This window comes from Stegodyphus dumicola, chromosome 3, assembly GCF_044657685.1.
Source record: "Stegodyphus dumicola isolate Sdum_Otavi_A_Nest chromosome 3, ASM4465768v1".
NCBI lineage: Eukaryota > Metazoa > Arthropoda > Arachnida > Araneae > Eresidae > Stegodyphus > Stegodyphus dumicola.
Window position 1 is genome coordinate 61,029,386 of NC_140770.1, and position 27,457 is coordinate 61,056,842.

General features: G+C 33.4%; 1 protein-coding gene across 1 annotated transcript in view; it reads left to right on the forward strand.

Annotated features, from left to right (window-relative positions):
* The window catches only part of Dhc1 (dynein axonemal heavy chain 1), a 402,656-nt gene that overhangs the window by 327,319 nt on the left and 47,880 nt on the right, over window positions 1–27,457 (forward strand). The window contains exons 73-74 of the mRNA XM_085812430.1: window positions 4,023–4,295; window positions 10,164–10,426. Coding sequence (XP_085668556.1) covers window positions 4,023–4,295; window positions 10,164–10,426 — 536 coding nt within the window. The remainder of the gene's footprint in view (window positions 1–4,022; window positions 4,296–10,163; window positions 10,427–27,457) is intronic.

The following is a 27,457-nucleotide window of genomic DNA, read 5'->3' on the forward strand; positions in this document are numbered from 1 at the left end:
ACTCTCGCAGGGAAGTTTGATTTCACACGTGGTCATAGATGTAGTAAGACGGGTGATTATACGGAACACAGAGTTAACGGAACACAGAGTTACCGTCAAGAAGGGTATAGGAAACCACGTATTTTCTTTAAAAAAGATTAATTTAATTCTACAATGATATTGCTAATACTCAAATAGTCAAATACGTTCTTCTCAATCATCTGGGCTCTCAATAATTGAATGTTTTTTCTGCACGCCTTGACACATGGACTGAAATTCGAAAATTGCAGATCGTTCCTTAGCCTTCAGCTTAACGCTTTTGACTGGAACTCTAAGACTGCAGATCGTTCCTTAGCATTCAGCCTAACGCTTTACGTTTACGCTTTAGGCCCGTACCATTGACAAATAATCGCACGTAACATATTCGCGAATGGATGAATTGCGGTGTGTTGATATTGGATCAAATATTATAGATTATAGTCAAATAATTGAATCTGCATAAATGTATTTATGTTTCCCTCATTGTGATAAAACAACGGTACCTAGAGCCATCAAACTTTAAATGACGTAATCCTACTGCGAGTATGGACATGTGGAAGCCCAAATTTGAAATTTGGTATTTGTTTTATCATCGATTTCATATTTTGTAAAACTTTAACGAATTTCTGATTAACAAACTCAAGGATTTCAAAGCGAGCAATGCCAACGTTGCACAGAAAAATCTTTTTATCTCCAGCGCGTGAGACTGCGTAGCAGAAATTCTAAAGATATGCTCAATTTAAAATTATTTTGCGATATTGCTGTTAAATTGAATTTTATGTGTTTTAAATGCGAACATATTTAATAAATAAAAGTAACACACAAAATCTTTAAAAAATGCCCCTTTGAACGAAATTTAAAATCTGAAATCTTTTAGATTTCCTTTTTTTACTTGTATTTAAACTTTCTTTTAAATCTTCCCATTTAAAAAAAATGTATTTTAACTCTTATGATAAATCTTTTGAAGTGTTAGATTAAAATCTGAAGTTTTCATATTGCTTTACTTTTAGCTATTACACTGATGACTATTAATCATTACATCTATAGGATTAAATCAAATTGTCAAGCAGAATAAATGGTATGGAGGTTTCTTGAGCCCTCATCTCCAGTCTCTGAGTTTCAATTAATTTTTTTGCGTTAACACGTTCTTTTCTCCATATGCACCGGAAGGCAGAAAACAGAATTTCTCAAGGACAAATATATCAATCACATTCTTGATATTTGTTTTTAAAGATATCTGGCCGTTCTGTTTCATGATTGATGTTTTTTCCAATGATTTCCGGGAGCTCTTTTTCTGTCACCATTTTTCAGACCATTACACATGATCCGTGTTGCTCTAACGACATAATTCTAGGTGGTAAAAATATCACAATCATGTCAGTGAAAATGAAACTTGATAGTATATATCGGCGACATATCAACGACACTTCAATAAAAACTAAATTTATCTCGTTTTCGTTAAAAAACTAAAAAATTAAAATTAAAATAATAATAATATCTGTTCTACTGGAAAGTTTTGTCCGTTTTTGGAATAAAAGAAAATACAAATTTTTCTAACCATCAATAAACTTCATTAAATGATATAATTGCCATTATTATTAATTACTTCTTGCCAGCGTATGGGCAATTTGTCTATCCCATTTTTGAAAAATGTTGTATCTTTTGATGCGAAAAATTGAACCAGTGCTTGTTTGATATCTTCTTAATTTTAAAATTTTTTGGCCCTTCAAAAAATTTTGTAAAGACAAATACAAGTGATAGTCGGAGGATGCTAAGTCCGGGGAACATGATGGATGCGACAGCCTAGTCACAGCCTAGTTCTGTAATTTTTTTACCATTCCCCAAGGCAGCATGTGGCCTAACATTATCATGATGCAGTATGATGTCTTTCCTATTGAACATCGTCGGACTCTTTTCTTGCACTGCTCTCTTTAAATTATTCAGTTGTTAACAATACTTCTCCGAATTGAGCTATCCGTTCGGTATTAAAAGCTTAAAGCAGAGTTGTGCATATGACATCTCGATCATCCAAATTCTTCTGACTTAATTCATGTGGTACCCATCTTGAATATTTCCCCACATATCCTATCTTCCGAATATGGTCCGAAATGGTTTGCCGAGCTGAATTAAGCCTTTCTGCGATCCCCGATGTTGTCAGAAAAGGATCTTGCTCCAACATGGTCTTAACAACATCGTCGCCGATCAAAGAAGGTTGCCCAACACGGGGCTAATCAGAAAGGTCGACATCACTGTTTCAAATTTTTCGAACCATCTTCTTACTGTACCTTCACCAAACACTTTCAATAAATTTCTATATTCTTCTGTAGCATTTCTTCCTTGTTGAAATTCGTATAAATACAGTAGCGTAAATCAATGTTATCAGTAGCCATGGATACTCTATCGCTTCACATTTTGGACTAATGTCAATCTACTTTGTTTTAGTTAATTTGCTATGTCAGTATGTGTACATTCCGGTAGACCGAATAATAACTATATGATAATTGTGCTTCCAGTGACGATAAAATATTTAGGTTCCTTTCTTCTACGTAATAAATAATCAGAGAGTTTACTTTCTATCTTTAATGTTTTTAATCGATTTACTTCCTTATAAGAAAATGTAGCAGTTCTTTAGCAATATTTGTATAACAACAACTGAGTATTCCTTTGTTTGTTTACTTTAAAAGGAACTAAGCAGGTGTTTGCGTTACTTCCATCGTTTGCATACGATAGAGCTTTATGCCCGTTTCCTTCAAATTCTAAATTTCATGCAGAAACATAAGATTTGTTTTTCTTCAGGAGTGTTTCATTCGGAGCTTTTAGCCCAGAAAGTAAGAAGTGAGAATATTCTTTTCTTGAACTTTTGAGTTTGTATAGACCTAGTTTCAAAACTCGTAGACGCAATCTGCATTTTTACTACTTTGAATGAAATTATATATTAATGAGATAATTAGTTACATAAGTCTGAAATGCTACTGATCCAGTGTATAATTTTACAGTGCCTTCGCGCTACATTTCGAAAAACGTTCACAAAATTTATTTACAATTGATAAATATGTAACTGAATCAAAGAACTTTCTCACGCACATGTTGGTCACATATTGCGCTATTCTGAAAATACATTTCTTGGCTGTCTTCGTAAAGGTACTTGACAATTTTTTTGATTTGCATTCTTTCCTTCAGCCAGGGGTCCACCAGCGGCCAAACAGTAAAGTCGCTTAAGATTGGTAGTTCGGCCGGGAGTTGGAATCTAAGAAAATGGACTGGCTCCATGGGCGTTTTCGTGTTTTTCTCCTTGTATAACGTGTATACGAGCCAATTTCCCTTAGAAAGTCCTCGAGAAGGCATCCCTCCTCTTAGGCAACAGCTATCAAAGTGCCACTTCGCATGGTCAAATAAACCAAACCAAACCAAACCAAATTTCATTCATCCAGATAGATAAAACATGCTTTGACTTAAACAGTTAATCAAGCAAAGAACCAAATTGGCAAAAGAATGTTTATCATAATGTATAGTCAGTGCCTTAATTATTCCAAGCAGGTAGCTGATATTTCATAAGGAAAAAATATTTTCAGAAATACAAAACTCTAGCGACCTAGCCAAGAGTACTGCTGATGATTAACATCATCTTCAAAGGTTTGACAACATTCAGATAACAAATAACACTCAAATTCAGGGGTGAAACGGTAGCCAATTCAATCTTCAGTTGCAAAAGCTACTATGAAAAAAAAAACGGGCAAAAGGCCCCTCCGAGCTCGTCTTAACTAAGCAAAACGCCAATTCTTATAGCTGGGCCTAACGAAGTTAAGTGCATGATTCCGCATGATTCCGTAAGTTATAGCAACACCTTAGGCAACCTTGCAATATATTGTCTGGTATAACTGTGTTACAAGTTGAGAATAGCTGCATTTGAATAGTAATTATCATATTTATTTAAAATATTAAATGTTTGTAACAACTTCTATATTCATGCATTCAATTAAATTCTTTAATAATTTATTTCCCAGATTTCTATTAAATTTACTAATGAACCACCTCAAGGCATCAAGGCTAGTGTGAAGAGGACTTACGCCAGTCTACCTGAGGATATACTTGAGTATAGTAACGCTACACAGTGGCAACCTCTGCTCTTCGGAATTGCTTTTCTCAACACCATAGTTCAAGAGAGGCGAAGATTTGGTCCTTTAGGATGGAACATACCATATGAATTCAATCAGGCAGACTTTATCGCTTCCATGAAGTTTCTGCAGAAGCACTTGGATGATATGGATATGAAGAAGGCAAGCATTCCTTAGTTATTCGTATTTAAGATAATAATTGTTTTATAAACTATGTACTTTTAGTGTTAAGAGTTTAGATGCTAAACAACTACGGCGATTTCTGTCACATTTTGTTTTACTTTATTTTCGTCTACTGAAGAAATATTTCAAACCAAAACATAAATTATTTTTTGTTAAGCTTCTGAATAGGCATTTCTCTATATTATTTCTGTTTCTCTTAGCAAGTGCTCAAGTGTCATCAAATAACAAGTATTAAAATTTTAATTGCTTTGAAAACAGTTAATAAATTAAATAAATTTCTCAAGAAACTGATATCTGAGGCTCAGTTTACTTTCTTATCAATATAATATGTAATCTGTTTTGGAATTTTATCAGCTGCATTTTAAATGCTTACAGTTATGTCCTTGACGTCCCCCAGAAACATTCAAGTTCTTAAACGTACCAGAGAAAATTCACTTTCACAATTATGCTTTCAGATGTACAAGAAAGTAAAGTATACACTTGACGTGATATGTCCAGCTATAACAAAGCTTAATTTTCAGTCTCTTCCTAGATACTACTGGCATATCGCCCTTCCAGTAGCCGAGTGATTTAAGACATCGGAGTGCTGGGAATTCGAAACTAGTTCGATCGCAAGCTAACGGGCTAGCTGCGTGGTGGGTTTTCTTGGTTTTCCCATTGTAACATGAATAAATTCAGAATCACTTAGAAAGTTATCTATGAAGGTATCTCTCCACTAGGCAAATAGCCCTGGTACGTTTGCCGTACTGAAATAACCTAGCCAATGTTTGAGATGATTTTCACACAGATAACTCATGTTTAAGAAAAACTGCAAATTTTATGCGTTACAATGATATTTTTAAGCTACTCGAAGATGACTTTTTCCGAGAATTTTCCTCTGGATTTGACATCCGGAAAAAAATGAAAAGTTCTGCTATTAGAACGAAATGTTTTTTGCAGGCTAGATGTTTAAGATGCTTTCGTGGTGTAACTACAAGCATATTCGAAGCGTATTCAACAGGTCCAGGGCTCGAATCCCGTCGAGGGCAAAGCACTTTTTCACGTCTGTTGCTTCAAAACAATTTAATGAGTCTACAATGCGCATAGTTACAGCTTCAATAATTAATTCGTTTCCTTTTTAGAAAGAAAAGATCTCACGTGGCGTACATTTTTATGAGGAAATAATGAATGCCCCCCCCAACACCGTCTATTTTAAGAGCTAATTTTAACTGTATAATATAATTTTCTATAATGTGTATACCTCTATTCAAAAATAGTTTTTTTTAGCTTTGTAAGGATTTCTTGAACTAATACCTCAAGAACGTTCATGAGTAGAATTAGCATGATGAGCGCCAACAGTTTATTTTACAATAACACAAAGAGGAATTTGGATACTACTGTGATTATGAACGTATTTGTTTGCATAATCAAGAATAGTGTTTAGTAGTAAGTTAGAAGGAAGGTTTCAAGGAATTTAGGATCTCAACTGTTATTCTTCTACAGAGCTTATATGATTTCAACTTTACATTTAATTACCTTAATAATTATTCTTCAAATTTTTAGGTATTAATTTTATTAGCCAAAGTGGGGTTATTAATTTTGAAAGGAGATTTTTGTGTTGGTTCACTATAAATAGCGTATCACTTTCAAACAGTTGCCACCAAATATTTTTCAAACAGTTGCCACCCGCATTATTCTTAAAGGAATTAAATAATAAATAATCTGCATGTATGTAGGCATGCTTGCACCTTGCATTGCGAAAAAACGACGGTACCTAGAGCCATCAAATTTTGAAGAACGTAGTCCGCCGCCCGAACATATGTACCTGGAATTTCGAATTTGTTTTATTATTTATTTCATAAATTAATGAATTTTTGATTAACATCATCGATGATTTGAATGTCAGCAGTGGCAACACTAATCGAAAGGAAATATTTCTATCTCCGGTGCGAGAAATTGTTGCTTGGAAAAATATAAAATATTTATCTTTCAGCTTTAGTTAACAAACTCGGCTGTATGAAAGCAACGTGTTGCCGCTGCCCGAAATAAAATGCTTTTACCTTCCTTGCACCTTCGAGCGTTTTGCCACACAGTTAAGCCTAAGATACTTTCAATTTCAATTTGGAATGTTACTCAGTAATAAACTAAGCGATTTAAAAGCAACAAACTCAGTTCTTTTTTACTTTTTAATGTGGTTGATTTAAACAAACCTCTATTAAAATCACGAGATATCTAATTAGAAATACTCAAAATTATACTAGCTGGACTCAAATAAAATCATTATTACTTTTTCTCTTTTGTAATAGTTAGTTTAGCCACTCGCGCTGGTAGCGCGAGTGGCTAGTTTTTAAAACAATAATATATTGAATATAAAAATATATGCGGTAACTTCTAATACTCTATCGGAAATCCTGAAGATATGCTGCTTTTAAAAATATTTTGTTATTTTTCTGTTACTTTCCTTTATTTATTGAATTGAATTTTATGTGACGTGAGGGCGAAGAAGTGATGCTTAATAAATAAGTTAACACAAACACATAAAATTTAATAAAAAGACAGAAATTTTTTTAGACATCTAGCATCTAACATAAAACTGATTATTAATATAATAAACTGAGAAGAGTCTGAAAAAAATATAAGAATGTATGCTAGCACTTAACACAGTATCGGAAATTCTAAATTAAAAAAATTTGTGATTTTGTTGTTGTAATTGAACTGTATGTGGCTGAAGTGAGAAAAAGGTTATGCTTAATAATAAAGCTAAAATGACAAAAAAAAAAAAAAAAAGTTTAGCAGGCGTGATTGCAAGAGCTGACTGGTAGACTTGCGAGCTCAGCGAGAACGTAAAAAACCTTAACAAGCCCCTTCGGTCGGCCATTAAAATCTAAAACCTTTCAGGCTTTTTTTTTTTTTTTTTTTTCTGGCGTTTTTCTTATAAGGTTTTATCGTATAGACTTTTAGTCATGCAAGTTTCTAAATGACCACTGGTCATTTCTTTTCTACTCTGTTACAATAGGTGAAGAATAATTTGCGGTTTCCTTTTCTCCCTATCCGCACTGTGTAGAGGAAGCGACTGAAGTGCAGTTGCTTCATTAATTTACCTGTTTCCTTTTCTGTTGATAGAAATTGGGGGCATATTACACTGTGATCTGCTCGAGGTTTGCCTACATGGCCTGTAATCAGGGATCAGTAAAGAAAATAGTATCACCATTATTATAATGGACAAGAATAATCGATAGGGGTTGTTGAGAAATAAATTTGTTGGGGGAAGAATTTTTTGGAATTTTAATATTTAATAGAAATTATGTAATTTAAACTTTGATTGTAACTGTAGTTGAGAAATCCAAATTTTCGCTTTCGAGATGTGGTTCCCGGGAAAAAGTTCACGATTTTTTCGTTTGTAATAACAAATAAAATACAATTTAGAAAAAGGTTTTTGTATATAAACTTTTATTTAAAACGGATATAAAAATTAATGCACTAAAAAGAGAAAACTAACTTATCATATAGTCTAATGGGAAAAGGGGATTAAATAATTTTGGTTCCAGAATTCATCTACAATTTAATATCACGAATAACAAAAAGCGCGGTGAGTCAGTCCATGATAAATTAAGATAAATTTTGTTTTATGTATTTTACAATGCAATCAAATTAACAGAAAATTTAAAGAGATAATGGATTAATAATTTTGCAGTGCAATTAAATTATGAGTTTTCATTGTTGAATACTCACGACATAAAACTGTAGAGGAATTCGGTATAAAAAGTATTTATTTTATTATTCCCATTTAAGGATATGATAAATTATTTTTCTCATTTTAGAGCATCGAATATCTTATTCATTTTAAATAAAATCTTTTGGTATAAAAAAAACTTTATTTAATTGAATTTTATGTTTCGTTTTTCAGTCTCAGCTACATGTTATCAACGATGGAATTATTTAGTCATTATTAAAACACAAGCAATGAATTGCAAGAAAATTATGAATTAAAGAATTATAACTAAGCGTTCTGAACGTTCGTTTTGAATCATCGCTTTGAATACTCAGTTCCGAAAATTTTATGTAATAACCTTGTTATGAAGAGTAACGACATGACGGGAAACTTCGTTATCAAGTGCACCAAGATGGCGAATCAAAAGCAATTTTCTCTCGAAAAAAGTTTTTCTCTCTTTTTTGCTTCAGACTGCAAGCCATTTTTTAACAAATGTAGAACATCACTCAATTAATATTATTTATCAGTCTTGTTTTAAAAGTTTGAATTTTAAAATTTTTGTTTCAAAAGTCGAAAAGTTTGTTTTACAACCTGTGAAAATTCCAAAGCTTTATATCAGATACATTTTTAAATGTTGAAATTTTAAAATCACAAACGTCACAAAGTCTAAAAAATCGAGCGATTTTCGAAAATTAACCAGAAATTCAGAAATTAAATTACAATTACATAGTTTTATTGAAAATATTTTTTTCGCAGTATTCGATTACGCAAATAGTATAATTCTGGTATGTTTAGTTTGAACTTTAAATAAAAATACGTGCGAAAACTCGTTTCAACATCATATAAAAAAAATCTAAATGAAATTTTGAAAAATATCTGCACTCCATTGCGTTGACACCTGCCAACAAAATATATACAAATATTTGAACGCTATAGCTTATACACAGTATCACCATTAGAAGAAAAGTAAAAAAGAAAGTAGGTAAAACATCGATGACATCCGCTCGCAGTGAAACATGAGTGAACTAAACTAAAGCGTAGAAAAATAAGAATAACTTAATAAATGAAAAAGTTACTTGTTTAATGGAACTCGGAATTCGCAGTTTGCCTCTGTTTTTAACAGTTTTGTCATGAATAACTGAATTAATATTTAAAGATTTTAGATCTTTGAACAATTTGTAAAATTAATCGCAATTACTGTTTAAATATGTATTAAGCATAAGAAATTAACGTTAAAAATTTGCGATAGATGGCGGCACGAGAATTATTTTGCGGTCTTTACGGTTTTCGTTGATTGCTAACAGCATATTTATGTTCTGCAATTTTTAATTAAACTGAAAATTTTTCTAATTATGAGATTAAATAAATTCTGCGCTTTTAGAAAAAATATTCCAATCATTTCCAATACTGATCTTAAAATAATCTGTGATTAGCCGATTGCGGTTTTTGCTACACAATACGCTCATGTATTTCATGTATTAGATTCCGAACTTAAGTGAAATGCTAAAGGAAGAAAGTACGGTTTAAGTTTTATAAAAATTTATACCTATAATATAATTAATATAGGCCTTTAGGAGACATATTATATGTGTTAGCCATAAAATGATTCTAACAAGGGGCCATATGAGCTTTAATTAGCAATGGATTTCAATATCCAACCTCAATCTCAGTAATCGTTACCATTAGCCAGTCCTAAATAAAATTAAATTACTGTTTGTTTGAAGTTAATTATTTTTTGGCATTTTTTTGCAAAAGTGCCCTGTAATTAAAAGAGTAAATGCTATCTATCAATATATCATATATCATACCCGTGCATACACACATGCATATACACACGCATGTATATATATATATATATACGCATGTATATATAATCCATGTACGCATGTATATATATGTATATAAAATCATTAACAATATCTCATAAATACTATTAAATTAAAAGAATGTCTGTGTGATACATATAGTATATGAAAATGTTTTATCAAAATTAAGTTAAAAACTAATGCGATTTTCATTAATTAATCAGTTTTTAGAAATCCTCATATTGGAATTTTGATACGATATATGAAAAATCGCTACGTTGTTTGTCGAAAAATGTGTAAATTAAGAGACGGAATGATTTGCTTCTAATGTGTTTTTCTTTATATCAACAGGGACCTTGTTGGCGTACTGTACGTTTCATGTTGGCGGAAGTCCAGTATGGTGGTAAAGTCACCGATGATTATGATAAAAGACTACTCTGGACTTTCACAAATGAGTGGTTCGATGAAAAGATTTTACATCATAACTTCGAGTTTCACGCCGGATACAAATTACCACCTTGCAACAGCTTGCGTCAGTGCTTGGAATATATCAAGAAATGGCCTGCTGATGACTGCCCCCAAGTATTTGGACTTCATGAGAATGCAGACATTACGTAAGATTTATTTGAATATTTTTCATTTTAAAAGTTATAACACCTACTGGAAGTTTAAAATATTTAGCTTAGAATTATTTATTTTTAATAAAACGTTTGTATCTTTGCAAGATTAAATGAAAATTAGCAGCCAAATTATTCCTTCACATAGTTAGTCATAAGTTTCTTTTTCATTAATAATATCTTTAATACGCATTTTTGAATTACCTAACTACAAGCCATAAAACTGTTCTTATCAGCAGCAGTCTATTGTTTACTTCCTAAAACATAATGTTTCATTTCTATGTTATTGTAGAACTTAATTATAATGTTAATGGGGGGGAGGAGTATGTTGTAAATGAAGAACTATGAATTTATTCCTATCTTCGTTTGATATTACATATCATTGTTAATAGTTTCTGAGAAAGAAATAAAAGAACACTTTTATAATATATTATTGCCTCAAAAGTGGTATTGGCATACTAAGATCCTAGATGGCTGCATATACAGGATATTACACAATGCAGAAACAATGCATATCCAGAATGCGTCTCTTGCAATTCAAACTACTAACTTAATTGCAATTCAAACTACTAACTTTAAGAACTTGTGGAGTATGATTGCTAGAAGGTGTCAACCTTCTAGCAATCATACTCCACAAGTGCTCCATAGGAGACAAATAGTATGAACCGCAAAGACCAAAGAAGAGTTAGAATAGTATGGAGAAAGTTTTTTTTTTTATTTTCTTCCTTTCAGAAACCCCAGTGTTTTAATTGTTTACACTATTGAGGTCTTTGGATAGAGAATCAAAGAAATTTGCTGTAACGGACGCCGAGCTACGAGCTCTCATTTTAGTGACTATTGGAAAATTGTGTTGTCCACACTGTCTGATATTTCGCTATTTCTACTGTTATGATAACGTTGTGGTTGTTGCTATCAGTATGCATACTAAAATACTAAATATCTATATCATCATTTTAACGTAGTAGCTCCAAATATCTACGATATTGTAGACATATGGATATGTTAAGTTATCCATATGTCTACCATTGATACATCGCATCTTCTTACCTTGTGCTTTAAGTGTACTGGTGTTTTGCGGAATCCAAATATAGATCTCGCCATAAAGCATGTTTTTATGTACTCGCAAAATGCTTCCATGTACGCTATACACTGCACTTATTCAAAGCTCAATTTGTTTCTTGTACTTCACTTTTACAATCACAGGGTCTGCTTTCAGTGGTACTGCGCCCACATTCTATCGGCATAAGCAACTGAATTTTTAATTATTTGAGTTTAATTTGATAAACGTTGTTATAGTTTCATTGAACAGGACTGCGTGGAATCTAGGAGACGAATGCCTTCTCCTTGAGTTTTGAATAAATCTAGTAAAGGGATAATTTTTTACTCAAGTTAATCTGCATCTCCAACTCTGAGCTCTGTCGCATTATCTTTTCTTTCGATAACTCATATGAAGTTATGAAATTCGTATGAGTCATTGAAATTACTAGAAAGAGTTAGTAACCGAACAAGAAGAAAATGGAATGCAAGGGTTTTTAGTTACAATGAATGAGAAAAAAAAGCAACAAATATAAAGATCCTCAGTTTGAGAAATAGTACACCTTATTCAATTCAAGAAATCTTATTTGCTGCAGCATTTTGCATTGGAACTGCCACGAAATAAATTGAATGCATGAAGTGAAGATGTATTTGTCGTATAATCTTAACATTAGAAGCAGTTTTGTCAGAACGCATTTTAAAAACAGTTTTCGATTGTACTGTAGATCGTTACAACATCCAACTAAATAAAATCAGTATTCAGCTAAGTGAAATATGCAGTACAAGCGAGGGAATATATCTCTCTATATGTCAAATGTTACGTGAGAGTGGATTAATATGCCCAGGATAGACGAAAGAGGAGAAAAGACTGCATAGATAGGGATTATGATTGATCCACCATCAAAAATCACTCGGTGGGCACAAAAATATAAGGTACTCTACGTAAGCTAATTTTGCGGTTAAACCTCTTAGTAAAAATGCATGTACAATACTGGTTATTATAAAACCATATTAAACAATCACGGTAGTCAAATAGTATAAAAAATGCAGCGAAATATCCTGCTATAAAAACTGAAAATGTAACATGTAGAAAATTATAAAAATATCAATATTCCATAAAATCGATAAATGAGCATGAAGCGACTAACATATAGTAATTCTTGACTGATTGTGTTTAATCAAAATTTAGAAACCAAAATTTGAATTAGAAAAAATCCATCGATTCTGCTCATCCCTTAATTTTAAAACTATAACTTGTCTTAAATTCAGAACCACTAACAGAAAGAAAAAGATCTCCGATACGAAGCAAATTAAATAGCTAAAATGAAAGGCTATATCTAAAAAATATTTTTAAATTGTCGACCGTTTGCTTATTAACAGCGCTTTTATCTCTGTTTATATATTAGTAATCGCGAAAAATGATTTATTTTGCAATACCTAATAGTAAAAAATATCTGCGAGTACAAAATATTCTTTTAGTTTTTATATGTGAAAAAGACACATTTTAGAATCGTAGGAATGGGGTATATTAAAATTTAAAGTATTTAACATAACAGATAGATGTCAGTCTAAATTTTAATATTAATAATAGGAGAAGAGTTGAAATATGTTGAAGTTTCAATGAAAACGTAAACGACTTAAAAATGTAAGATGAATAAAACTACGCAGCAGTTCTCTTATTTAAAAATTAACACAAACGAAACCTAGGCTAGCATAGACTTTTAATAAAACTACTATATCAAATTTGAGGACGATCAGATGTAGGTCTTTATTCATGACCTTCAAGTGGTAACAGGTTAGAACAAAAAAGGTGCTGGGCAAGGCACCCTGCGTAATAAAAACATGCAAGTTCGTAACGAGATTGAGGACACAACGTAGATTTATATCCGGAGCTCTTTCAGTACAGTCGAAAAGTGGTAAATGAAACAACTTCTTCTTCAGAGGTAAACCAATTTTTTAAAGATATAAGGATTTTGAAAGCTTTGGGAATTACTATATTGGAATGAATATCTAAAGAAGATAATTTTTGTGAATGTGCAAGATTTTGAAATAAATGCAGTTCACTAGCTGAGGAAGTTTTATGGATAATTTTCCTAGAACCAAAGTCGAAATTGCGTTTAGTCCTCAGCTATGAATATTTATCCAATGCTTGTTTATTTTTCATTTCAGAATACAAGATCTGTGTCGGCTGACTCAAATTTTTAACGCTGTTTTAGAGTGACTGATATATATCAAGCTACGCTACAAATTTTTTGGGATCATTAAGAATCGAACAATGAATTTTATTGAATGGAGTGAAGTATTACCTAGAATTTGAACATGGGCAGAATCTGAGCAGTATTGTAACTGGTAAAGGATTGAAATCATGAACATAACAAGATTATTAGGATTATTTATAATAATTGTATATTTATTATGATAGCAAAAGAAAGAGATTTTAAACGTATCCCAATATACAGTGTTCATATTTCTATGCATATTTTAAACGTACTTCACGGACTTTGAGAACCGTATGCTTATTGTAAGTATTTTATTGTAATTGGAGTGAGAGATCTTTATTGAGCAATACATTATTTTCCTTCATATTGCATATGTCAGAGATATAGATATGGTTCTTCAATACAGAATAGGAGCATATCATTTTGCTGGTGTTTGTTGTATTAATATTTATGTAAAACATTCGGAGCGCTATCAGATAACAAGACCTAAAGCTGTGATGCACTAGCTTAAATGTTTACTATCTTAATAAAAGAAAATATAAATTTTAACGAAAACACTGAATTATAAATAGAGGGCGTTTGCTACGCTTTTCTGAAATTTAATTTTTGAAATTAAACAGTAACTCATTTTTGTGCCTATACACAAAGAGTTTGTAATATTGGTACAAAATCGAAAGCTAAAGAAAATAACATGCTTAATACACAATTCCTGTAGTCTACAATCCTTCAATATACAATTCTTGTAATTCTCTACAACGCTTAACACGGCATACTAAAGCTCTTTGATTTCTTTCATAAAATTCATGTTTGGGTATACTATGAAGTCTAAGTTTTGAATCTGTTCAGTGCTATTAAAATAATAACCTTTGAAGTGAAACTTCACTTTATAAAAGGAAACATAGTCTACAGGTGCCAAATCTATTGAATAAAGGAGTGGTTTAGAAATGTAAAATTTGTTTTCTCTAAAAACTGCACGATGAAAAAGAACCTGTATGATGGCGCAATGTATGCAGCAGAAACTGGGAAAAACGAAACACGAATAAATTTTTTTCAAGATCTTAAACAACAGTTTTGTGGGTTGTATTTTCATATTGATGGTAAGCTCATCGAAGAGACAAATGATAATTTTTCAACAATTGGGGAATATTTTCGATGTTCTCATCCTCCAATGAAAAAACAGAATGTTATTTTTATTCTTTGCTCGGCTTTTGAATCCATGGCAGTCGGATGTACCCTGAAGCAAAGCAAACGATTTATAGCAAAGAACGTTCTGTCCGTTACAGTAATAATTGCAATTGTTCAGGGAGTTTTATGGAATTTGTTATGCAAATTAGTATTAATAATTTGTTGAAACACCGTGTAACTATTATAAAAATTACTGAATTTGTGTTAGTGAAATAATATAGATTCATAAACATTATTTTCTATTGCTCTTTTAATAAATATATGATAGTAATAGTCAATTTTGATAACAATGAGAAATGGACCATTCTCTTAAACGGGGATATTATGTTCAATTTAAAACCAAAGACATATATCATCGGCGGACCAACTTGCATTTATTTCACTTCCTTCCCATCCGAACGAAAATACTTTGTTTTAATAAAATCATAAGCATTTTATCTGCTTTCTTTCGAAATCCCTTTCTACGAAGCAACTATTCATTGAATTGAGCAACCGAAGAATAAATCCACCGCTAAAGCCAGTGATTATTCTTTTTCTTCACATCAAAAAATGAGCTTGTAGAGACCATTTATACACTAAAACCAAAACTAAGGAAGAAAAAAAAATGATAAAGACAACAAATCGAAAAGCTATTTAGCGGATAAATGCTTACCCTAAATTCTGATGCTTATGAATACATTTATGCATCCATCAACGTTATCCGGTTCTTGGTCTTTGTTTTACCAGTAACGACCTCGTGTGTGTTTGGATACAGATATATATATGCTACCGTTGTGATTATGGGGAGCTCCGAAACGCATATAAAAATGGAGTTTTTATCGGTTAAAATATGATAAGATGGGTAAGGGTGGGGGGTAATGTTTTCTTGTTTAATGGTTCAGAACGAAATTCGATTACTCCACGACAGAATAAAAAATTCAAGGTATTCTTCTTGTTCTGTTGCCTTGAATTGCTTTGTTTAGAGAATTGTATTTTCTCCCCAAATGATTGAATTTGGTGTTGGGGATCGGGAGAAAATTGTATAAGGAGATATTGCGTAAGAAGGATTGAGATTATTAATTTCATCATGCGAAAAACAGATTTGATAAATAAATACTGAACTGTTGTAGTTTTGCGAAGAGTAGAATTAATGGAATATTTTTCTTATGAGCTGAAACTTAAGGAAAAGACGTAATGCTTTATTAAAGCTCTAAATGTGATAATATCAACCACATATTTAATTTTAAAGTCTATTTACTGCTCGAAAATCATATTAATACTTTCATTTCTACAATGCATTAGTACAATATTCTACAATAGTAGAATATCTTTTAATTAAATCGCACTAGTTCCATCAACAGAGTTTCGCAGTTTATAACAAAAATTTAAATTAAATAGCAGAAAGGTAAATATTAAACGCACAAGAAAGTTCTTTACGATCATATTTCATTCAAAACACTCGTTTTTGTTTAAAATAAATAAATAAATAAATAAAAAATAAATTTATATTTTATTGTTTTTTGGAAATTTTAACTGTACTATTTTAAAATTTGTTTCTGTGATAAAGACAATCTGAATACCAACCTAATTAGACAAACGCACGTGGCAAAACATCAAACCAGACATGAGAAGGTATTAATTTATACTTGTGAAATCTGAAAATATTTTACCTATTGGTTTTTAATCGATTATTGCGAATTCATGTTCTCACGTTGATTTTTTTCAAAAGCTCAGTACTTTGCTGTAATTTAATTTTGCTTTTATGTATTTACATTTTTTAGAAAGTTTTTTCCTTATGCGGAAACAAGAGGAAATTTAATTAAGACACAATAACACGCCGAACAAATACTAATTCAGAAATCAAACAACAAAAATCAGCGTTATATTTTCAAAATTTTCACAGGACTAGTTTTGATGGTTTTACCGAACCACTATCCTCAGCTGCAAAACCGCAAATGAACAAGATAGGAAATAATGATTAGATAAGATAAGAAAGCCTAGAGAAGAATAAGCAAGTGGCTCCATCTGTTGATGAAACCACAACTAAAAGATAATTTCTTTAAAGGCCGAAGGTAAAGTTGGATTGGATTTAGGATCGTTAACTAGAACAGAAAGATTTTTTTTGAATGTGAAATGCCTCTAGAAAATCCAGTTCTCCAATGGAAGATGTTTTCTGAATAATTTTGGCAGCAGAAAAATTGAAAGTATGATTTTCGGACCAACAATGAACAGAAGACTTCTGTGTTTCCTTTTTCCTCACATATGCTTCATGTTCCTTGACGCGAAAATTTTAAGGCTCTCTTAGTTTGGCCTATCTAAATTAAACCACATTGGCAAGGAATCGTATAAATACCCCAGGAATTCATATCCGGAATGGGGTCCTTGAGTATGGAACTCGGAATTTTATTGATGGGAGAATAAACGTCCCGAAAGTTAAATTTCTGCAATATATGTGCAACTTTATAACTAATTGATGGAAAGAAGGGAATGACAACAGAATTTTTATAATCTCGAGATTATAAAATTTAGGATCCTAAAACAAGAGTGTCCCGAACGCCGAGAGTCATCCATGACATTCAACTGCGAATTGCAAGTAGTTCTGTTAACGTCTAAGGAATGATTCAGTTATCATTTTCAGCTAAATTTATGCGGCTAAGTAAAATTTATTTGCTTTTCCTAGTCTAGGTTCGATCTTGTAGTCAAACGGTTGGATACATAGAGATCACCTCTTATATAAGTCTTCAGTAACACAGACTATCATGAAAATAAGAACTGTCAAGCTAAATGCATGACACTTTCATTTCTGGATTAAATACAGCAAAAACTATGAACAATCAAAATCATCAATTTATAAACGTCTCGCAGCTCGTCTGAAAATATGGCTCGTCTAGAATTTGTTTCCGTGAGGTGAACTGTTGTCTCTAGAAGCAAAGCTCTCTTTGACTGCTTCGCGCCTCCTTTATGCACAATGGAATGTCTAACCTTATGATATTAAGGATTGGCTAGAAGGAACAATTCTTAATCCTCACCACAGGATTATTTCTGAAATCACGTGGAAACTATAAAACTAACTAGTTAAACTAAATGAAAATGAGAATTCGCTGTCTTCACAACATGGTAATACATTGTAATACATTGGGGGTACACTCAGACCCTCCTGGTTCACAACATGGTTGCTGACTATGATTGTAGAGACATTAGGTATTTTTGGAAACAGCAAGATGAAAAATTAGCAACACTTTCGCTGGGAATCGAACCACGGACCTCTGGAATACGCGCCCAGCGTGCAGACCACCACACAACGAAGGCAGGCCAAGAAGGCGGGAGAAATACCTTATATGATTACTGATGGGCATTTGGATCATTTACTGTACTTCATAAAGGGTGAAGCTATGTAGGTTTCATTTATCAGCTCACATAAATCCTCAGAACAGGAAAAACTTGTCTGCTGAAAGTCCCAACTTGGCTCACGAAGTACCTTTTCACGACCAAAAAATATGCATTTTATGTGTATGATATCAGCAACACGAATAGAAGTTCGAATTTTCTTTGAATAAACTATAAAAGCGCGGTTTACCTGAACATGTTCGAACAACGTTAACACAAGGACAAAAGCTGTCGGGGAGCTAAGGGCTAGTTGTTACAATTTTTGAAAAACTTTTTACGACTTCGCCGTTTACAGCTTCGCCGTTACAGCCTTGAAAGCTTCGCCGTTTAGGTAGCATTTAAGGGGCCAACTTCTGTAGAATTTTGATAGCTTCGACTATAACATTTTAGTTAAGCATGAGTTCAGTTTGATTTTCTTAGTACTCTTGAGTTTAAGCCCAAGTGTAGGCTGTTCTGTACGTGCTGAGAAAAGGCCATCTGTAAAATTTTATTTTGAGCAACAAAGGGTAATTAACCTTTCTCAAGTTATATGTCTGTCTCCTGAACTAAAGCGATTGTTCGCTTACCAGTTCTCAAGGATCTGCACACTATCAAAGGCCTGAAATACGGCCGAGCGTAGTAATGGCTTAGAGAGAGTGTATTTGCAGGGCATTAACTACGCTTACGTAATAGTTCCCATAAAACGAATTCTGTTGTTGGAAAATTTTGATAAATTTTAAAAACCAGCGATAATAATGTTACAATAACGATAACAATAATGTTAGAATATATTTTAAATTCATTGGAGTGTTGTCATGGTTACTGCTTCAGTCAGACTGAAACAATAGCAAACTGTTGTTGACTTCTGAATAATATGTTGTTTGACTTCTGAATCAATAGCAAACTGTTAAAGGGTTTAACTACTGCAATTCAAGACTGTGTAGCTAGTTCTACGAGTGTAATATAGACTATTCAATTAACGCAAATTCAGAGGCATGATATAGTCATCAGCAGAGAGTTTAGTCGGTTGTAGATAGTTTAGTCTGTTGTAGATAGTTTAGTCTGTTGCAGATATCGTTTAGTCGGTGAAAATCGTAAAAATAATTCAAGGACTAAAGTCCAGAGAAAAGGGAAAACGGCAGTTGATTGATCGCTAATTTCGTTCTTAATTCAAGTTACTACATCTGACGTAAGCAGTGTCGAAGGACTCATACTCCGGGCTGCTGGTAAACGAAGCCAGTTGTATGGAAGAGGACAATCCAACAAGCTTAGTGCACACTAACGAAAATTCCTCATACCAGCTCTTTCAGAAAGCTACACAGGTTCAGTGTCAACAACTGAGCAGGAATCCTCGGTGACTATTCTGGAGTATTACTTTCCGCACGAACTCCTCTGGTGCTACGTACCTGGTTTCCTGAAACAGGCCTTCCTTGATCTACTTCAAGTATAACGCCCATAGTGAGGAGGGACATGTGATTCACGTATGATAGTGGACCAGCATACTTTCTAAGCGCAGTGTGTAAGCATCTCCATGCTATCTAATCCAGGATGCGGATTGAATGCTGCGGAGCTGTTGCTTGGCATCCATGCTCGTCAGTGGAACCCTTCGAGCTCTTTTGAAAACGCCTTAAAATCACTCGTTAATGAGACGCTGAAGGATCTTACAGCGAGGTTTGTCTCAATGCAACAGACATCTGGAGTCTTTGAGCGAGTCGGATAATCATTTCTCCATTACATCGGGCTGTACCTTGGTATTTGCGACCGCCATTTATCATTTTTATTTTACTGGCGTTGTGTTGTGTACCCCGGTCTGCAATGCAAACATGTTAAATAAAATGTTCTTCCATTTTTATTAGTCCAAAGGGGTGATTTGCCCAGAAGGATTATTAATTTCGTTCTGGCATTTTTAGTCGATTCACTATAAGCGTTTTTTCACTGTTCAGATTGTTGCCACCAAATAGTATCGCCCTGTATTATATTTAAGGAAACTACAGAATGAAAAATCTGCGTGAATATATGTACGTAGCGTATTCGGAAACTAAGTACCGTTTCATTCTAGCGCCGTCGCAGCGCTGTGGTAGGCGTCCCGCGCATGCGCACTAATCTTTCTTGTTCACTGACTTTCAATTGTCGCCATTTTAGTTGCTCTATGTTGTGTTTTCAGTTTGCTGTGCACGTTCAAAATGTTTAAGACAATTAGTTCCCCCGCTGACTGTGAGATTCGTGCCGTGATTAAATTTTTGAACGCGAGGAATGTTAAACCGGCCGAAATTTATCGTGAAGTGATAGAAGTTTACGGTGAATACGCGATAAGTGATGGAATGGTGAGAAAGTGGGTAAGAATGTTTAATGCAGGTCGAACAAATGTCCACGCCGAGGCTCGGAGTAGTCGGCCTTCTGTTGTCACCGATGATTTGGTAAGGAAAGTTGATGAAGCAATTCATGAGAACAGACGCTTCACAATGACAACTCTTTCAGAGGCATTTCCACAAATTTCACGTACTGCTTTGTTCGAAATTGTGTCTGACCGCTTGAATTATCGCAAACTGTGTTCCCGATGGGTTCCAAAAATGCTCACTTATGTTCACAAAACAAAGTGACTTAGTATTGCCCTGACATTTCTCACGCGGTACAGTGATGAGGAAGAAAACATTTTAAACCAAATTGTGGCAGGTGATGAAACTTGGGTGTGTCATTTCACACCAGAATCGAAACAACAATCGATGGAGTGGAGACACACTCATTCTCCGAAAAAACAAAAGTTCAAAGTGACAATGTCATCACAAAAAATCATGTGCACTGTCTTCTGGGATAGGAAAGGCGTTTTGCTTACTGAATTTCTTCCCAGAGGTGAAACCATTAATGCGGCACAATATTATGAGACTTTAATAAAACTAAGGCGTGCCATTCAAAACAAACGAAGAGGAATGCTCAGTAAAGGGATTGTGTTGCTCCATGACAATGCTCGGCCCCATACTGCTGGTGTCACTCAATCTTTAATTCGACGGTTTCATTGGGAGCAGTTCGATCACCTGCCGTACAGCCCGGACTTGGCGCCGTCCGACTATCACTTGTTCCTGCACATGAAGCGCGAGCTTGGTGGCAAGCGCTTTGGATCTGACGATGACACGAAAAATGCTGTGGAGTCGTGGTTATCGAAACTGGCGGGAAGTTTCTTTGACGATGGTATACAAAAACTGGTCACCCGCTATGACAAGTGTTTGATCATTGGCGGAAACTATGTTGAAAAATAGTTTAAGACATGTATTTTCATGTAAAAATAAAATTGGATTCGAAAATATTGCTTTACTTTTTTTTTTTTTTTTCAAAACGGTACTTAGTTTCCGAATACGCGTTTTTTCACTGTTCAAATTGTTGCCGCCAAATAGTATCGCCTTGTATTATATTTAAAGAAACTACAGAATGAAAAATCTGCGTGAATATATGTTTCTCGCACTGTAATAATCTGCATGAATATATGTATGTTTCTCGCACTGTAATAAAATGAAACAACAGTACCTAGAGCCATCAAAATTTGAATAACACAATCTTCCATAGAATATGGGCATGTGTAAGCTCTAATATGAATTTGAAATTTGTTTTATTATCGACTAGCAGCTACGCTACCAGCCTTCGTTTGGCTTTTAAATATACAGGAAAATGCCTGAAGGGAATAGCAAACATTAAATTTAAAAACTGTGCAGAATTTTACTCTGAAGAACAACTTCATAAAAAAATTAAATAAAAATAAAAACAAATAAATAAAAATTTATTTCATATAACAAAATTTACAATGAAATAGGCAATATCCCTTAATACAAATATTAATTATCCTAGCAAATAAATTTACCAACTTCCCGCTGCCTTCTCTCAACAAACGTCCAGTATCAAACCCAGTATCCAAGAGTAACATAAAATTTAAAAACTGCACAGAATTATAGCCCTCATTTTTCCAAGTGGTAGCAGCTCAGATTTTCAATAGTCAGCAGTCCAGTATACAATTGAATGAAAAACTGTTTCCCAAACCCCATTTCTAAAAGAATGAAACTTCAAAATGATGCGATAAAATCGAAAAGTTAAAATAAAAAAATTAAAAATATAAAAAGAAAGCATCCAAAGGCGCGTTCTTTTAACATTTTATGTGCTACATTTATTTATTAAATATCACGTTTTTCGCACTTAAACTATAAAATTAAGTTCAACAGCAATATCGCAAAACATTTTTAAAATGAGAAATCTTTAGAATTTCCGATACAGAGACGCACGCCGCTGGAGATAAAAATGTTTTTTCTGTACAACGTTGCCATGGCTCGCTTTGAAATCTTTGAGTTTGTTCATCAAAAATTCTTTAAAATTTTACAAAATAGGAAATCGATAATAAAACAAATTCCTAATTTCAAATTTGGTCTTCCCATGTCCATATTCGTAGGAGGATTACGTCATTCAAAATTGGATGGCTCTATGTACCGTTGTTTTAGCACAATGCGAGAAATATACATACATTTATGCAGATTTTTCATTATTTAATTTCTTTAAATGTAAGACAGGATGATAATAGTTTGTGGCAACAGTTTGAAAAGTGATTCGCTGTTTGTAGTGAATCGACGCAAAATCGCAAAACGAAAACAATAGTCTTTCAGGGATAAAGCCCCTTTGGACTAAAATCTCATTCGAATTTTGAAAAAAAAATCGCTTCGAGTGCACTTCTCTTGTCTAGATGCACCTATATACCAAATGTCGTAGCCCTGGGTCTATTAGCTTACGCGCAACACGAACAATTTCAAAACGATATAAATAAACGATTTCAAAGCGAGCACTGACAACACTGCACGGAAAAAGAAACAGTTTTATCTCCAGTGCGCGAGACTCTGTATCGGAAATTCTAAAGATATTCTTATTTAAAAATTATTTTGCGATATTACACTTTAATTGAATTTTATGGTTAAGTACGAAGAACATGATATTTAATAAATAAAGGGGTAATAAGCACGTAATACAGAGGCTGTTCACACATTTTTCAGACGACGTATATTGTATTCACAAAACTAAATTACATAAAATTCTTGTGTTTTAAATGTTCTGTTTGACATCCCTTATTCTGAACTATCTTTCGACACCGCAATTTCCAGGATAATAAGGCCGTTTGAAGTGGCAGAAGAGGTATTCTATCCCATTTCCTCCCGAACAGCTTTCCAGAGTCCTGTTAGGGTTTTGGGACAACGTTTGGATAATGCAGTATTTAAAAGTCCGAAAGCACAAAAATCCATAAGTGACACATCGGAAGATTTATTAGGGATATCAGTGAAGGGTATGGCCTTGATACCAGTTTTTTTGTTCCATTTCAAATTTACAGTGGATTTTGATGTGTGACTGCTAGCTTTGTCCTGATGGAGTCTCACAGATTGATGGCACTGTGGGTAAAGCGATGGTATTTCATTCAGAAAAATTGGCGATAAAATATGTTCCTGAAAGTATTTGGAGTTAATCTTGACATTTGTTTGCACTCTCTTTATTTTTAACTTGCCATTATAAGAAAAACCAGCAACAATCATGAATCCCTTAGAAAAACTTTCTTTCGATTCTTTGAACCATGTACTTCAATTTTTTTCTCCCCTTTTATGATAATAAATGGCTCTTTTTTTGTACAATCATTTACATACACCCATGCTTCATTTAGTGTGACAATTGTTTTCCATTTTTCCTTGGATAAGTGTTTCTGATATAGAATTCTGCAACATGTCCTGCGTTGAGCGATATGCTTTGGAAGAAGACGATGCACGTTGCGTTTTTTCGCTTTCTGAAGATTTAAACAACGTTTATCATTTTGTTTACAGTGGACACCGAGCATTTTAATAATTTAGCAACTGTCCTTTGACTAGGGGGATTTTCTTTTAACATTAAACAACGTACCTTTGCAATAGTCGAAGATGTCCGTTTTTACCTTGGATATTTGTTTGGAATTTTTGTCCCACTTGAGGCTCCAATTTGACGTTTTTTTCCTTTCTTGTTGATGATATTACCTATCGACGCTTTAGATATCACAAAACCATGACTCTCACATCGTTTTTGGATAACGGAGTATGCATATTTCTCTTCGGAAAGAGCGTAAATGTAGCCCTCGAACCACTGCTTTGTTAAATTCGCCATTTTGAATAAAAACAAAACTTTCAAGCCACAGACGATAATTTTGATTTTTAAAAACATAGTACAATTGCAATAATGTCTTTTGCAGCAAAAGATTTATTATTACCGCTTACCAAAATCGTCTAGAAAATGTGCGAACAGCCTCTGTATAATTACGTCCAAAGGGGCGTTTTTGTTTAACACAAAATGTAAAAAAAAAAGCCCCTTTGGACGTAATTTAAAATCTGAAACCTTTCAGAACTTTTTTCTTTGGTACCTTTTTTTTTTTTTGTAGTTTTGTTCCCGCTCGACATCAAACCTGCATAAATACGTATTTTCGTGATTAAGTTAAATTGGCGATAATATGTTCCATGGTAGTTTACATCCTTACACGATTAAATCCACAAAGATTTTTCTTATCTAGAAATTTATACTTCTTTCACAGCTACTAAATTGTTTCTAGTCATAGGGGAAACACGTTTTGCATAAACACTAAATTTTTTTGCATCCAATCCTAAACGTCACTTCCCCACTAAAACTCATACTTAATGTTATAAAATTTACTAGATATGAAATTCATGTATTGTTGTTAAAGCGTTCCTGTTGTTAAAGCGTTCCTCTTAGTGTTCCTGTTGAAACGATGAAAGATTTATTTACCACATAATTACAAAATAATCAAAGAATTAAAGGAAATGCACAAAAATATAAGAGCACCCATGAAACCTTCTTCTGCAATACATAAACTGTAAATTTCAAATTGCAGATTTCCACCCGTTGTTGACTTTAGAAGCATGATCCTTGTCATAAATATGGCGATACAATTGTCTCGCTATTTCAATTCATCCTACAACTATGTACATGAGTGTAAACTTATATTTAATAGGAACAAAAGAACAATGCGGTATAAATCACATTAACTGAAATCCCAAATATGCCATTAGAGTTATCTAGATAAATAAATTATCCAGTGAATAAAAGTTTCTTTGTCTGACTGCTTAATGATACTATATATTAAAGATATTTTTTATGATTATTTCACAGCAGATACAAAAGATGTAATATAAATTATATTATTAATTTACAGTATGGTTTTGAATATTTGATGATGATAAAAATTTTATTATAAGTATTTGAATGGTGATTTAGAACAATAACAAAACTAAATATTAGAATAAAAGCAATGGAATACAGGATGTAAAGAGAATAAAATACAAGCGTATTTCAGGAAGCAAAAATAAACGCAAAGTAGAGACTTACAAAAAAGAAAATTCGCGAACGAAAGTAAATGAAATATACTTCTGGCCATTAAAATAGCTATTTGGGAAAACAGACGGAAATACCGAATTTCTATTCAAAATCCCTTTCCTATTCCCTTCTTTTCGGGTGTGTGTTCGTTAGAAAATTTCTTTTGCGTCGTGTAAGTAGAACGAATTCATATCATCACGTACAAAATTCGATCGTGGCGGACTCTTAGCCTATGGGGAATGTGGATATTTGCTGCTATGTAGTTGGTAAAGATCTAATTATTGTTAAAGAATTTGTAATCGATGAATCTTAGAGTGCCCCACGGAGCGCAGTTATAATCTCATTGAATCGTACCCATCAACGCCGTAGAGTACAGAAATCGTGTCTTCTCGTTGTTAGGGATGGTACACGTACACTGGGTTCTAAAACTGCGTATGTTGCCCAGCACCAAATGTTCACACGTGATAACATCTGCAGTGCCACCGTTTGTCAGCCAAGCAGCCATTTTCGTTGCTTTTCCTTTACCCTAAAGCAAAGGAATCATCGCTTACATCATAGTGGCCCCACATCCGTATGCAGAGGCACCGAGTAAAACGAACATTACAAGCTCACATTTTTCATTATCATGTCGGCCAAACATCTGGATAGATGAAATGGAATGCTGTTAGGTTTACATACCATTCACCTGTAATCCGAATATCCGGTACTTTGACCAACTATGTTATATTACTGAGGTTTAATGTCTATGGCTTTGCCCCTACCTTTCAGCAAGCAATATGAGAGCACACGTCGTCCAAGCTGTCTTAAGTTTAATATATAAACAAAGTCACAAGATCTTGCTGTAGCCTGTGCATTCTCCAGATCTCTCAACAAGGAAAAATGATTCTGCAAAGGTTTAAGAGCAAATCGCACGCCAACATCGACTATGGTATAGATTTGAAACCGCATGGACTGCAATACCGGTCCTGCCACACGAAATCCATTTGATTCCACGCTTAGCCATGTATAGTCTAAAATAGAAACTTGGGGTACAGATTTCTGCAAGTTCTGTACTTCAAAACTACATATAATTATAATAATTTCATCCTTTACTCAGAAAATATTCGTAAAATAAGTATTATTCTGATAACTTATTTTTTTTTCAAGGTACATCAATTTTAATAGCCAGCTGTGTATGTTCTCTGCTTTCGATTATTTAGCCATAAGATATTTCACCTTTCAGAATTTGTTTAAATATTTTACATATATCATTCGCCATTTCACTTTTACCACAGGATCCTGTAACATGAAAAGTATTTCAGAATGAGAATATTATAAGGTATTTCTCCCGCCTCCTTAGCATGCCTTCCTAGTGTAGTGATCTGCACGCTAGGCGCGTATTCAAGAGGTCCGTGGTTCGATCCCCGGCGAGGGCTTTGCTCATTATTCATTTGTCCTGCTTCGAAATAACCTAATGTCTCTAACACATCTGAAAGGTTGATAGTAGACTTTCTAAGAAATAACGTTTTGCGTCAAATAAAACATGAATGCATAACTTTCATATTTCCATTTCAGGAAATCAGAAATTCAAATGCTTCTATCAAATATTATTCATTTTTTAAAATTTACTCTCCATACATCTAGGACATTTCATTTCCCAGAATACAGACACTGAAACAAATAAATATAAGATGTTTAATTTACCTTGAATTTCATCAACCTGAAATTAATTGTTTAACAGACTGATAGATTTAAAAGCGATAAACTCATTACTGATTTGTTAAAAATCTTCATTTCATTTTTAATAACATGTCAAATTAATATAAATTAAAATGCATTGCTATAATTAATAAAAGATGGTTCTAACGCCATATAGATGTATCATAGAATCACTTAT